General features: G+C 45.4%; 1 protein-coding gene across 2 annotated transcripts in view; it reads right to left on the minus strand.

Annotated features, from left to right (window-relative positions):
- Nucleotides 1–14,704, minus strand: part of KIF3A (kinesin family member 3A) — a 38,272-nt gene extending 23,568 nt beyond the window's left edge. For both annotated transcript variants that reach the window (XM_073355661.2, XM_073355658.2), the window contains exons 1-8: nt 14,553–14,704; nt 10,726–11,008; nt 9,128–9,272; nt 8,749–8,833; nt 6,605–6,710; nt 5,335–5,474; nt 4,466–4,663; nt 2,089–2,263 (exon numbers count right to left, since the gene is read on the minus strand). In XM_073355661.2, coding sequence (XP_073211762.2) covers nt 2,089–2,263; nt 4,466–4,663; nt 5,335–5,474; nt 6,605–6,710; nt 8,749–8,833; nt 9,128–9,272; nt 10,726–11,008; nt 14,553–14,558 — 1,138 coding nt within the window. In that variant the 5' untranslated portion in view covers nt 14,559–14,704. The remainder of the gene's footprint in view (nt 1–2,088; nt 2,264–4,465; nt 4,664–5,334; nt 5,475–6,604; nt 6,711–8,748; nt 8,834–9,127; nt 9,273–10,725; nt 11,009–14,552) is intronic.
- Between the last annotated feature and the right edge of the window lie 998 nt (nt 14,705–15,702).

Consider the following 15,702-nt stretch of genomic DNA (forward strand, 5'->3'; position numbering starts at 1 on the left):
GAAAAAGCTAATGTATTCAATGCTTTTTTTGCCTCTGTCTTCATGAACAAGGTCAGCTCCCAGACTACTGCACTGGGCAGCACAGCATGGGGAGGAGGTGACCAGCCCTCTATGGAGAAAGAAGTGGTTTGGGACTATTTCGAAAAGCTGGACGAGCACAAGCCCATAGGGCAGGATGTGCTGCATCCGAGAGCGCTAAAGGAGTTTGCGGATGTGATTGCAGAGCCATTGGCCATTATCTTTGAAAACTCATGGCGATCCGGGGAAGTCCTGGACGACTGGAAAAAGGCTAATGTAGTGCCCATCTTTAAAAAAGGAAGAAGGAGGATCCTGGGAACTACAGGCCAGTCAGCCTCACCTCAGTCCCTGGAAAAATCATGGTGCAGGTCCTCAAGGAATCAATTCTGAAGCACTTGGAGGAGAGGAAAGTGATCAGGAACAGTCAGCATGGATTCACCAAGGGCAAGTCATGCCTGACTAATCTAACTGCCTTCTATGACGAGATAACTGGCTCTGTGGATGAGGGGAAAGCGGTGGACATGTTGTTCTTTGACTTTAGCAAAGCTTTTGACACTGTCTCCCACAGTATTCTTGCCATCAAGTTAAAGAAGTATGGACTGGATGAATGGACTATAAGGTGGATAGAAAGTTGGCTAGATTATCGGGGTCAACGGGTAGTGATCAATGGCTCCATGTCTAGTTGGCAGCCGGTATCAAGTGGAGTGCCCCAAGGGTCGGTCCTCGGGCCGGTTTTGTTCAATATCTTCATTAAATGATCTGGAGGATGGTGTGGATTGCACCCTCAGCAAGTTTGCAGATGACACTAAACTGGGAGGAGAGGTAGATACGCTGGAGGGTAGGGATAGGATACAGAGGGACCTAGACAAATTGGAGGATTGGGCCAAAAGAAATCGGATGAGGTTCAACTAGGACAAGTGCAGAGTCCTGCACTTAGGACGGAAGAACCCCATGCACCACTACAGACTAGGGACCGAATGGCTCGGCAGCAGTTCTGCAGAAAAGGACCGAGGGGTTACAGAGGACGAGAAGCTGGATATGAGTCAGTGTGCCCTTGTTGCCAAGAAGGCCAATGGCATTTTGGGATGTATAGGTAGGGACATTGCCAGCAGATCGAGGGACGTGATCGTTCCCCTCTATTCGACATTGGTGAGGCCTCATCTGGAGTACTGTGTCCAGTTTTGGGCCCCAGACTACAAGAAAGATGCGGAAAAATTGGAAAATGTCCAGCGGAGGGCAACAAAAGTTATTAGGGGACTGGAACACATGACTTATGAGGAGAGGCTGAGGGAACTGGGATGGTTTAGTCTGCAGAAGAGAAGAATGAGGGGGGATTTGATAGCTGCTTTCAACTACCTGAAAGGGGGTTCCAAAGAGGCTGGATCTAGACTGTTCTCAGTGGTAGCTGATGACAGAACAAGGAGTAATGGTCTCAAGTTGCAGTGGGGGAGGTTTAGGTTGGATATTAGGAAAAACTTTTTCACTAGGAGGGTGGTGAAACACTGGAATGCATTACCTAGGGAGGTGGTGGAATCTCCTTCCTTAGATATTTTTAAGGTCAGGCTTGACAAAGCCCTGGCTGGGATGATTTAGTTGGGGATTGGTCCTGCTTTGAGCAGGGGGTTGGACTAGATGACCTCCTGAGCTCCCTTCCAACCCTGATATTCTATGATTCTATGAGACTTTTAAAATTAGTACATTTCAATTATATATAGGTCACATCCAAACCTAAACCAAGGAGAAAAGAAAAGATGAAATCTGATAGCTTATATTAGCTCTAAATACCATCTAGTGGACAAATCCAATACTTAACTGAAGAAAAGCTCTAGCTTGCATTCAGCATAGAAATACGTGCATGCCATCTATTTCTATTTATGGGTGATTTTTGGGTTTCTTCTTTTTACTTGAGACTAATGTAACAAACTCATATGTAAAAGCATGGGGACTTCAGATGTTATTACAAAACTCCTGAAAAGCAGACCATGGTAAGTCTTTAAAAAGGAGACGTGTGATACAGGAACAGAATAACCTGAAGGTACAGAGAACATTATTAGGAATAAGGGAAGTTACCTTCCTCCAGCTTTTTTTTAAGCTCTTCAATTTCTTTTTGAAACTGACGGAGCAAGGCATCCTTGGGATCTTCATTAATTCTGGCCTTATTCTTGATGTTTTTGGCACGGTTGGCATACCTGAGTGTGCTGATAGTCTCATCATAATTATAGTCTGCCGGACCAATATTTGCACACTGTTACATAAAAAAAAAAAAAGGAGTTACTTGTGTAGATGGGATTTAGCACTACGTAAAAGCTTGAAAGACACAAATACAAGGAATTGCAAGACCAGGAAATGTAAAAACAGACCCACGCCCTGTACTGCAAATCCCTTACTGTAGTTTTCTGCCTGCAAACTGTACTTTTCTGCTGCCTCCAGAGCATGAACAAAGTCCTGCCACGGGATGCACAAGCACAGCTTCCATTTGACCCTATGCGTCTGGGTACTCTTGTTCTGGTCTATAGCCTCCCATGTCCATGAAGTGAATTTTATGTTCAGATAGATGTAAGGCTAAAAGCTGTACAGGATGAGAGTATGTTAACAGGACTGTTGTATACGAGAGACACAGGAGGTAATTGTACTGCTTTATAAGGTACTGGTGAGGCCCCAGCTGGAATACTGGATCCAGTTTGGGTGCCACATTTTAAGAAAGATGTGCCAAAGTGGAGAGTCCAGAGAAGAGGTACAGAAAATGACAAAAGGTTTAGAAAACCTGACCTATGAGTAGGGCCCTACCAAATTCGTGGCCATGAAAAACGCGTTGTGGACCGTGAAATCTGGTCTTTTGTGTGCTTTTACCCTATACTATACAGATTTCATGAGGGAGACCAGCAGCGTTCCCTTTAATTTTTCCCCATGCGTATGAGGAATGAATTTTATGATGTGCACAATATGGAGGTTGTGTACATAACAAAATTCATGTGGCGGGGGTGAGGCTGAGGGGTTTGGAGTGTGGGAGGGGGCTCAGGGTGCGGGCTCAGAAGTGGGGCTGAGGATGATGAGCTCAGGGCTGGGGCAGAGGATTGGGGTATGGGGAGGTGAGGGCTCTGACTCTGGGTGCAGGCTCCGGGACTACGGGAGGGAGGGAGAGAGAGAGGGAAGGAGGAAGAGGACTCCCCCCAGCTCTCTCTCGCTGCAACAGCACCTGGGCTGGAGAGGGGATGGGGGAAGAGGCATCTCTCCCGAAGGCAGCTCTGAGGCTAGGCCCGTGGGATAGGCGCCTCTCCACTGGCCGCAGCAGGTCCGGGGCATCTCTCCCTGCCGCAGCCCTGAGCACCTGTGCAGCGCTTAATAGGCTGCTGAGTGGCTTAGAGGGAACTTAGAAAACCAGCATTTCTCAAATTGGAGGTCCTGACCCAAAACAGAGTTTCGAGCGGGGGGGTCACAAGGTTATTTTAGGGGGAGGTTGCAGTATTGCCACCCTTACTTCCACGCTGCCTTCAGAGCTGGGCAGACGGAGGGTGGCAACTGTTGGCCGGGCGCCCAGTTCTGAGGGCAGCGCCCTGCCAGCAACAGCGCAGAAGTCAGGGTAGCAAAGCCAGACCGTGCCGTCCTTACTTCTGCGCTGCTGCTGGCAGTGCTTCTGCTTTCAGAGCTGGGCTCCTGGCCAGCAGCTGATGCTCTCCAGCTGCCCAACTCTGAAGGCAGCACCGCTGCCAGCATCTGAGCAGAAGTCAGGGTAGCAGAACCACAACCCCCGTTACATTAACCTTGCAAACCCTCCCCCCCGCTCCTTTTTGGGTCAGGACACCTACCGTTACAACACCCTGAAATTTCAGATTTAAATGGCTGAAATCATGAAAATTTATAATTGTTTTAATCCTATAACCATGAAATTGACCATGACTTTGGTAGGGCCCTACCTATGAGGAAAAGTTAAAACTGGGCATATTTAATCTTGAGAAAAGAAAACTGAGGGGGGCTGAAAGAAGTCTCAAATATGTGAAAGGCTGTTATAAAGAGGATAGTGAGCAATTGTTCTCCATGTCCACTAAAAGTAGAACAAGAAGTAATGGGCTAAACCTGCAGCAAGGGAGATTTAGTTTAGATATTAGGGAAAACTTTCTAACTATAAGAATAGTAAGCACCAGAGCAGGCTTCCAAGGGAGCTTGTGGAAGCACCATGATTGAAGGATTTTAAGAACAGGTTGCACAAACACATATTAGGGATGCCCTAGGTTCTTGGTCCTGCCTCAGCATAGGGGTTGGACTAAATGACCTCTCAAGGGGTCTTCCTGCCCTACATTTCTATGCACTGATGAAAGAGCACAGTCCAGAAATAAAGAAGGGTAAATACAAACGTCAAACTATTCCCATGAGAATTTTGCTTCAATTCCACCTTAAAGATATAAACCAGGTTACTGGGACATTGAACTTTGGCGTATCCCATTCTTACCATCATGGTTTTTGAGTTGCCCCCCAGGGAATCCTGAAGAAGTCGAGTCAATTTAGAGTTACGATAGGGCACATGAGTACTCTTGCCATCCACCAGTGCAGAAATAACATTCCCAAGAGTGGAAAGTGAAAGGTTAATTTTTGTGGCCTCCTTTAGTCGTTGCCCAGTAGCTCCAGTTTTTGTCTGCCTTTCTGATCCCTGGTGAAAGGAATACACAGGTATTTAGAGGGTGAAAGGACAGGATCAAGCAGGTCTTAATGGAATCTTTAGACTCATGGTAGCACTGAACAGTGCACAGCAAAGAGACATAGCTGGAAAAATGGAATGTACCATTCTCATATACAAACATTTATTTTAGAAAAACAAACTGTAGCTAATACACAACACTGCATAACACCCTAATGGTAAGTTTTTAAATATGATCTTCTGATTCCCCCAATCAATGGATATGAGGGAAAAGAAACATCTAGTAACTTATAAACAATTACACTTTTACAAGAAAAAAAATGTAATGGAACCATCTAGATGCACATAACACACTTGAGCGACCTCAAAAATTTGACTATTTTATCCCTTGTCCTCCCTCGGCCATCCTCTCCACTGGGAAAGTTATGCATGTCTAAGGAAGGCCCCAATCCTGCAATTTATTTCACATAGGCAGATCTTTGCATTCAGGCAGAATTGCACTGATTTAAATTGGGTTCCACAGCAGTCTGTCCCCACAGAAACTCGTACTGCATCTGGGCCTTACATCGTAAGCTCTTTCAGGGAGTGGCAGTGCCTTTTCCCTGTCTTGTTAAGGGTCCAGCATAACAATCAGTAACCATCCCACAACTAGCATTTTGTTAAATCTGCACATTACTACTTACCGCTAGATCTACAAGGTGCAGCTTGCCCATACGAACATGCATGTTTCCATCAACACCTTTCTCGCTGCATTCAATGGTAATAGTGAAGATGGCATGGGAACGGGAGCTGTGCTCATTCATATTAGTGGCACCAACAGAACCTTTAGTTAAGAGACCCAAAAACATCAGAATTAACAATGAACTAAAAGGTAAAACAGTCCCTAATCTGAAAACAAAGAGGCCACAAAGCAGTTATAATTTACAGATTTTATAATCTTACTTAAAAGAACTGAATGCATTTCTTGTTTAACTTCAGAAAATGACAAGACTTAATAATTAGTGTAGAATAATTATCTCAGCTGTAACACCCAACATTTTGCAGTGATTCTGATGCTGCTAATAAGTGTGATGCATCTCCCCTCAGACCCTGTGGTGAAGGAATTTTTTTCTGGGCTTGAAATTGCAGCATTCATCTTTAGTCCGGACGTGCAATCATTTGAAAGACAAGCAGAGGTTTTGCTTCTAGCTGTATCTCTGCATATGCCTTTCAAGGCCCAATCCCAAAAGGCACTAGGCAGCCTCACACCCATTCATCTCCTTTGGAAAATACAACTGACCTAGCAAAGACTGCAAATCCAAGAGAGATGATGCTCAGTACCCATTAGGGTCAGACCATTAATCCTGGCTGATTGAGTTGTGTTTACGAGTAGTAAAAATATTGCAGTTTTCAATGTAGTGGCAGTGACAGTCATTAACCCTTGCTTGATTTGTACATTAACCTATAGTGCTTCATTCAGAAAGTGTCCTGGATGTTAAAATGAGCTGTTTTGTTGCTCGGAGAAAACATGCAATCGCATCACCAGTTTACAATACTACAGAGCACAACACTGGTCTAATGTTTCTCAGCTGGGCAAAGGTGAGAGGAAGAAAAGGAGAATGAATGGGCAAGTTCAAGACCCACTAGGAGTCCCAGTGGTCTCCTCTTGCTTTGCTGAAGTCTCACAAGCTCAGTTACAGCCCCACTCTCACACCATCAAGACTCCACATTGGAACAAGCCTTCCAGCCAAGAAAAGCTGCTGTATAGGGCCTGTCCTACCTTCATTGGCTGCTTCTGAATCACAGGACTTAGCAAGGAGTCATCCCTCTCACTGCTCAGCTGAGAGTGCTGTTCCTGAAGAGTTGTGAAGACTGTACCCAGGTCCGAAAGTCAGCTGTCTACCTGGCAATGCACAGTGCTACACTAAACTGTGCTCTGGACAAGAGTTTAAAACCCTAATGAGTGCTACTTACGGTTTTTGTGGCCTAGTGTCATGATTCTATCCATATCATCTGCATTGTTTACAACATAAGCTGAAAGATCTTTGATATAAACTCCCACATCAGGTCTCTCTTTAACCTAAACAAGAAACAGATTTGTTTGGGCACTTCCAGGAGGTGCACAGAGATTACTTTTGGAAGCTGTTCTCTGTAGTATTCGCATATACCAGTTATCATAACGTAATGCACTAGTGTACTGCTATTTCTAGAAGCATAGCTTCTGTTCTATACAAGCATGACTTATCAGAACCATACAAGCCTATGGATCAAGAGTGTTGTAGCCTTCTACTGCCCCTTCTCCCAAGGCAAATCAAATGGAGGGAACACCAATCAGGAGGAAGCCTCAAATCTCCATAGAGATCGTAAAGAGGGGTTCAGAGAGGGGAGTAGGCACAACACATTCAGAGGCAGAGAAAGCACTTGGTCTAATCAACTGTTTCCTGGCCCCAGAGACCACTGAGAATTTCTGAAGTATTTAATAAATAAAAAGCTGGCTTGTCCATCTCTTATTTCTTCTCTCAAGAGAAGTACTTCAAACAAAGGTTTCAAGGCATTGCTACAATAACTGAACAACATACCCCACATGCCACTCTCCTATTCTGTACAGATGACCACATCTTTTCTCCTAGCCCTGGGAAGAGTTTTTGTGAAGTCAGCTAAAGAGCCATGGTTTAGAGCAGGGGTCTCAAACACGCAGCCCGCGGGGTTATTTCCTGCAGACCGCCAAGCAGCCCGCACCCCACCGGCCTACCTCTAGGCCAGGGGTGGGCAAACTACAGCCCACAGGCTGGATCCAGCTGGCGGGATTGCCCCCCCGTGGCCCCGTGCTGCTCCCTGAAACAGCCGGCACAACTTCCCTGCGGCCCAGGGACAGAGGGGGTTGGGGACAGAGGGCTCCGTGCATTGCCCTGGCTTCCAGGCACTGCCCCCCGCAACTCCCATTGGCCAGGAACAGGGAACTGCAGCCAATGGGAGCTTTGGGGGAGGTACCTGGAGGAGCCACAAGGCAGCACACAGAGCCCTGTGCCCCCCATCCCCCGGCCACAGGGACATGGTTCCAGCTGCTTCCCGGTGCGGGGCCGAGGCCGGCAGGCAGGGACCCTGCCCTGGCCCCAGTGCATGCTGCTGCCACCCTGGCACTGCTCTAGGTAAGCGGCACCAGGCTGGAGCCTGCACCCCCAATCCCTCCTGCACCACCTGGGGGCGGGGAGGGGGAGTTGGGGTGGGGACTTCAGGGAATAGGTTGGAATGGAGGCAGGGAAGGGGTGGAGAGAGGGGCAGGGACAGCGATGGTGGGGTGTCAGCGATGCGGCCCTCGGGCCAATGCACTAGTCCTCACGTGGCCCTCGTGGTCATTTGAGTTTGAGACCCCTGGTTTACAGCCTGGGGGTCTGCAGACCATGTCTAAAGGGTCCATGAAAGGCTGTAATTACCAGACAACAGTGGTTTTCAACCCATGGTTGCTGGACCCCTTGGGATCTATAGACTATGTCTAAGATGTCCAAAGGTATCCACACCTCCATTTGAAATTTTTTTAGGGATTGCAAATGAAAAGATTGAAAACCACTGGTCTAGAACCAGAGAGTAAATATACCACCCTGCAAACTGTTGGCTCTTATAAACAGGCTCATAACTCACTGAGCGATCTACAGACAGTCTGTCAGGGAGCTCCCAAAAGTCTTTGGGATGATGATAAGACTGTGAGAAAACTGGCCATAAAAGTGGGAGAAGTTCCCTGGAGGGAATCACAGGAAAAGCACCAGTGTAAAGGACAAAGGCACTTTGGCCACTGAGTTCATTTGACAGCAATACAGGTACTGACTAGAATGTTTTTGTATTTTGAATATTTTCAGCTATTCTTCCCCAGATTCTCCTAAGGGGAATTAGTCTAGAGTGTGAGGGAAATAATGTTACATTACTAGACTAAAGGTTAAGTGAGAAGAAGAAATGAGAAAAGGCAAAATATTGATAGGGGCAAAAGGTCACCTTTGGTGCTAAGGAAAACTTTTCTTCCCTTTCAAGGTCTGTCTGTTCTTTTAATACTCAGTTCTTCTTGAAGAGACAATTTGTTCCTTTAAAATGCAAAATGTCAGTGATTCAAAACACTCCATCCTCACCTCTAGCCTCTGCGTCTGGTCTTTTCCGAGCAGGTCACGTACTTCTTCATTGTAAATTTCCAAGTAAGACACTCGAACCAAAAATCTAAGATTAAAAAAGTCATTTATAAACTGAAATATTTGTTAAATGTAACTGGTTTGATCTCAGCGTACAAAGAAAATATGCAGAGTACTAATACAAACTGACAGCTTACTGATTCATAAACGAAGATGTGCTTAAGCACAAGAGGTGAAATCCTGGCCCACAATTAAGTCAGTGGCAAAACTCACATTGATTTTAACAGGGTCAGGATTTTACCCAAGATGTCTGAAAGTTTGTGCTTCCATCTTTTGCTTGTCTCGGGGACGGGGGTGAGGCAAAGGAAGAAAATTTGTTCACCTTGTGTCCCCCTCTGCCTTTGCAATGTGACCAAATATATGGGCAAATGAATTGGGGATGATTCCTCTAAGTTCAGGAACAGCTCGTACACCTTCCATGGTAAAAGTTTTGCCTGTGCCAGTCTGTCCATATGCAAAGATGGTGCCTGCAGTACAAGAAAAATATTTATAATGAATCGTAATACCAAAGATGGCAGTTTTTAAGCATTACCTTGGCACTACCAAAACCACCAGCAACAATGAGTTAGAACTTTCCAGCTTTTCCAATACACACTGTACAGGCTTACAGGAAACGTAAGTGTTGTACAGTCTTTGCAAACAGGGCTGAACTACCACAAAGGACTAATGTGTTATTTCAGTCAAGCACAACGGCTCTAGGAATATGTCTCACACAAACCGTCAGACCTAGGCCAATCAATAATGTATTTATTAACAGGGAGAACAAATATGGAAATGTAGAATGAATGACTCTTCGTTCAGGCACATTTACTAGTTTCCTTTAAATTTAAAAAGTAGATTATTTCAATCTTTGTCTTGTACAAAGGCAAAGAAAAGTAATTAACTAGACAAGGGTAACTCATGTTCTGAAATATGTACAAACCTGTTAAGACAGAAACATAAGTTTCTTTTCAAAAGGGTAACTGGCTACAGAATGGTGTCAACCTGCCTCAGGGCCACTCCCCATGGGTGGGCATCAGCATTCCCTCAACCACAGCTGTAGCAACCTCAAACTGATTCAGCATAGGCCCCACACATGGGCATTTCACAAACCAGGATACAGATTTTCAGAATCATTTACAATTTGGATTACATCACCAATCTGCGAGGCATGAAACTTCCTCCTTCGCTTGTATCAGAAAGACTTACCAGAATCATGGACCCAAGTATTGCAAAAATAAGTTTGGCTCCTAAGTCAGATTTTTGCTTTGTTGCAGCTACAAAAAACCCCTGGCCAAAAACAGATACTTAATTCTACTCTACCTTTACACACAGCCTTAACAAAGCTTTTGTCTTAGCATTTAAACTTCAGGAAACTTCCTATATTTTACACCTATACTTACCCCAATACAAATGAAGTATTTCTCCTAGATCTTTAAAATCTTTGCAACTTACTATTATTTATAACTGTCTATTTGGAAACAATTTATTTCCTTACCAACATTTTTCTTCCATTATACATACATGCCAAGTTGTTACTGCAGAGTTGCTCACACATGCAGGGCTACTGATATTTTACAAGAAAAAAAGCACTCGAGAACCTGGGTGTGCTAAAAAGATAAATAAAATGCAAATCCTTTACAAATAGAAAAAAGTAGTTGAGATGTTTGGCCCACTAACCTTGCCAGTACCTGATGCTCACAATGTAACTGATAATTATCTGTTACCAATTATAGAAGCACAACCACTGGCAACAGGGAACTCAGAATTGTGAATACCCTTATTGGATTTTCTATTTTAAGTAAAACGAGGTTATTGTTAACTATATGAATGATATGGTGCTTTTACCTGCAGTCTTTCTTCAGATAAACTCTTACTAAAATCAGATGGAATTTTGACAGCATAAGGGATCCTTAATTTTTAGGACAATAAGGGACTTACCATTGTATCCTTCCAGAACAGAGTCAATAATTGGTCTCGCAGTTAAGTTATAGACATCAAGCTGTTTACTCTCTGGTCCAAAAACTGTATCAAATGTAAATGTCTTTGGAGGTTCGTTGGAAGAGTCTGTTTTATGAACAGTAATGGTTCCCCTCATTTCATCCACATTAACTGCCATCTTGTAGCACATTACTTTCTCTCTTTCATTGAAAGGTCGGCATCGGACAACAACCTTGACATTATCACAGCTCTCAGGCTTGTCCGGCTTCTCAGATTTGTTGATCTACACACATGAAAAACAAAATAAACATCTTCATGTGTTACAGTGTAAGATGTACAGATGTGCTTAAATGTACACACTGAGTAATTATATTACATATATTTAAGTACGAGCAAGTCTTTCAGGATCAGGGGCCTAAGTGTTCAGAACAGGACTGATTTACAACTGGAGCTAACAGAATAAAGTGCAACAAAGAACTAATTTGATTAAATTAACCTTTTTCTGTTCACAAGTTGTACATGGTTTGTGAAATTCAAATGTATTAGTCATTCAAGATTTGTGAATTTCAACAAATGATTCTTCGCTCGCACGCTTTGTTGAAAATATTTGTTCATTTGAAAACATGTTCACTGTACTGTTTAGTTACATTGATATTGTTTTTAGTCCCTGACTGAAAGATGTAAGTAAGTAATGAACACAAACTGCAGATTTTACAATCAAATATACTGTTAAACATTTGATTTTGAACATTCACATTTTGCAACTATGTACACTAATAACACATGTAAGCTTGAACATTCCCAGAATTCAAATACAGAAGGGTCATGAACACAATCAAACAGATATTTCTTTTGAAGTGAATATTTGCAAAAAGTCCATATACACACTTCGTTCAGTTCTACTTCAAGTGTAACTTGGGGGACCATATTTGGGGTGCTGGGTTTTTCATATACTCCTAAAATACATGAAAGTTTTCTATTCTGCCATCAAGAATTTTGAAATATGAATTGTAAGCCAACTGTTACACAATTTGAGGTTGAAAACTGCTGATGAAAGACATCTATCACTCATCTTAATACTTACAATTGCCCAGTGAGTACAAAAAACCCTATCGCTCGATGCTACAGAGGTTGCTAACTACCAGCCAGCATCTAACTTTTGCTAAGCAAGCTAATCAGGATGTTAGCATTTCGAGAGTGGGGTTGGTTTGGTTTTTTTGCTACTAGTCAGCAGCCAATATTCTGGATTGCTGTCAAGCTTTAGGCCAAAGCACTACTGAGGCAGCATTTGTTCTGCTGGTAGATGAGCTCCTCCAGCCCACAGACAAGAGAAGTACATGTACTCATCCTGTTGAATGGGTGATCAATTATTGTTCCATCATAGGACCAGCAGTAAGAGACACTCTCTGATATGGCCTACAAAACAAGTGGGTTATAACGGGCAACAGTTCCTCCATCTCCAAAGACGTCACCTGCATCACTCCACAAGACTCAGTCCCTTCTCCCATTACTCTTTATGAAGCCATTGGGAGAACTAGTTAAATAATACTGGTGATCAGCACTCAGATGAAAAACTGGCTAAAGCTGAACCCAGTAAGACTGAGGAGAAGGAAGTAGCTTCAAAAGAACGTTCTTCTTGTATAACATTCCCCACTCAACCAAGGGCATCTGTCCTCAGATTGTTAAATTGGTTACTGTTATATTCCACTGGAACAATGAAACCACTAACCAATAAGAGAAGGGTGAGAAACACAGCTTTCTGAGCAGTTGAACCTAGCCTATGGAGGGTACTTCCACAAGGGATAAGAATGATTAGTAAACTCAGCATTCCGAATTAAGCATACTGGCATCAGAACACAACATGTAGGCAGAGCATTTTAAAAAAGAAAATCCCTATATATTAATCATGCTATCTCTCCTATAAGTTGGAAAGAGAAAGATTTCTATTTCTACTCTGAAATACTTATAAAGAGCTCACATGCCAAGCTAATAGGGGCCTTATAAGTAAATTAGATCAAAAATCTTATCACCAAAGACTAAACCTAGTAAGAGCCACAGGGTGGGCAAATGTAACAGTTACTTTAGGTTATATATTGCAGGTCCTCTGTCTGCAATCCAGTCATAAGGAGAAACCTTATTATTTAACTGAACCATTACTATTAGACAATGGTAAGGACTGCAGATCAGTAGTTCTCTGCTACAGTGAATATCACGTACTTTGAAATTCCTTGAACTCTCTAGCTCCCTAACATAAAAAAAAAAAAATCTGTAACTAGTTGAGATATCATACGAAGAAAAATAAATTGCAGAGCATACATCAGACAGTACATGGGGCACCAAACATTCTGGCTGCATAGATTACCAAAAGCACCTGTCAAAGGGTATTGGAAAGGCAGGCATTTTGGGCCTAGGAAACATATTACCTTAAAAAAAAAAAAAAGCAAGCCAAAAATAGCCTTATCACCATTAGAAGCTCAGGTTGATCGTAATAAATGTGCACAACAATCAGGATGACTTTGTGAATAACAAATAGAGACCACAGGAGGCACAACAGTGTGTTACTATCTATAATAAATTGAAATATGCATGTTCTGCAACCCAGTAATAGGAATATAGTATTTGCCATACTAGATACAAACCACTCACTCAAGAAGCCTAGTATCTAGCACTATCCAATGCTTCAGAAGAAGGTGCGAAAAATCTCTACACTTTCATTGTACAATAATCTATTTGAGGTGTGGAAGAAATTCCCTTTCTGAACCCTGCAACAACCAGTTTATGCACTGAACTTTGAGATTTGTTTGCATACAGAACTATTAGTAAAAAACATATAATATACTAAACACAGCAATTGGCGTGGAGGAACTTAGTTACAAAATAGGATATGATTTGAAGCAATAGTAGAATATTGCCCAGATCTTCCACCACCCACCAGGCCTATTCATTATAAAAGCATCCTGCCTGTTTATAAATGCACATGATTTAAGCTTCCCTGTGTCAAACTTCAACCACCACCTTTGTCTAGCACTTCTCTGCCCCTCCCTTCTCTCAGATCCCAGTACTCAGCAACACCCCAGGCCAGCACCATCCCTGTTACACCCGATCAGCACCTGCCTACACCGTGAACCCTAGGCCTAGGGCCCCAAACCTAAGGGCTCCAGAGCCTTCCAGCACCGTGAGCCTAGAACATCCGACACAAGCTACCCAGAGACAAGCACTTTACCAGGGCCCCTCTGCATCCTTCACCTCCGAGTGGGCACCACTCTCAGGCCAGACCCTCCCGTACCCTGCACTCCATCTCTCAATGCCAGGCCCATGATCCCAGACCTGCTCCACAGACCCAGCCCAGAGCCCCACTGTACTCCATCCCTCAGTGCCAGGCCCCAACCTCAGACCCACTCCCCAGACCCAGCCCAGAGCCCCCCTGTACCCTACACTCCACCCCCCAATGCCAGGCCCCAACCTCAGACCCAGCCCAGAGGCCCCCTGTACCCTACACTCCACCCCCCAGTGCCAGGCCCCGACCTCAGACCCACTCCCCAGATCCAGCCCAGAGCCCCCCTGTACCTCGCACTCCACCCCCACCCCGTGCCAGGCCCCTCTCCTCAGTCCCTCCTCCCCGGTCTAAGGCCCCCCCGTACCCTGCGCTCCATCCCCCAATGCCAGGCCTCGACCCCAGATCCACTCTCCCCCCCCGGTACCCCGCATGCCCCCCCCAAGCCGGCCCAGGCTCCCCGCTGCTCCCAGGCCCCGCGCCACCCTAGCAACGGCACAACACTCCGTAGCGATGGGGAAGGCGGGACAGCGGGCCGGGTCTGGATGCTCACCGGCATCCTGAGCGAGTCCCTGCGGGGCGGCTCCGGTCCGCACCCAGCTTCTCCGCCCGAAGGGGAAGGGCGGGCTCAGCGTAACCCCGAACCCGCTACAGTGTAACAATAACAGGGGCGCGAGAGCCGCGGCGCCTGCCGCTCCTGGCCCCACCTCCACGCGCGAGTGACTGGGCGCTCAGCTAACCCCGGCGCCATGCGGAGGACGCTCAACCAATGGGCTTGGGGATGGGGTGGGGCGCCTCTACCCCCCGCGCGGCCATTGGTGCAGGGTTCCAGCCAATGAGGGGAGAGGCAGCGGCTGGGCGAAGCGGCCTCACTGCAGCAGCCGCGCCCGGTGCTTCGGGGGCTTTGGCTCTGCTGAGGTTGGGGGCCGGGCCGGGCCGGGCCGGGCCGGGGCCACACGCAGCCCAGAGTGGAGGCTGGATCCAAAAGCAGCCTCCTGGAGCAGCAACTGTCGTCACCATATTGCATCATTAATAATAATTGGTGCTAATTAACTAATCATTCATGAGTACTGATCTAGGGGTTCTCAGCATGCTCTGCCCAGTTCAGGAGCTGATCCTGCAGTCTGATCTGCTCAGGTGTACGCCATACGCCCACGCAGACTCCAGCAAAGGGGCCGGAATCTGGCATTATCTGGCCAGCTGAGGATTCACTGGTCTATACAGCTAGCTTCTATCTCAGCCTCCTGACCCAGAGACAGGCCTGGTTGGAGCACTGCTACATTCTGGCTACTCTGACCTGACAGGTGGCCTCTTTGTGGGACTTTTACCAGCTAGCCAAGGTCAGAGCAAGTTCCCAAGTTGCTCGAACCAGGGCAGCGGTGGCAGAGCATGAGGGGCACAGAATCAGGGAGCTATAATAACCAATTCTCTGATGGCCTCCTCTCTGCTCCAAGGAGCTGATCTCTGCTACAGCAAAGAACCTGGCCTAGTGACTGTAGATGTTAGTGTTCACCATAGTCGGGTTATTAGTTTATTTGGTAGAAGGCTCTGTTGTAATTATGGCTACACTATGACATGTACGGATGAGAAGCAGTTATTACGCAACACCGTGAAAGGGTCTGGTCCTGCAAGTGCTTTCATGTTTGCTCAGCACAAAATCAAGCCTGGTCTCCTTCCTCACAGAAATACTCTCACTGACTTCA

The sequence above is a fragment of the Lepidochelys kempii genome, chromosome 8 (assembly GCF_965140285.1).
Source record: "Lepidochelys kempii isolate rLepKem1 chromosome 8, rLepKem1.hap1, whole genome shotgun sequence".
In the NCBI taxonomy this organism is placed as follows: Eukaryota; Metazoa; Chordata; order Testudines; family Cheloniidae; genus Lepidochelys; species Lepidochelys kempii.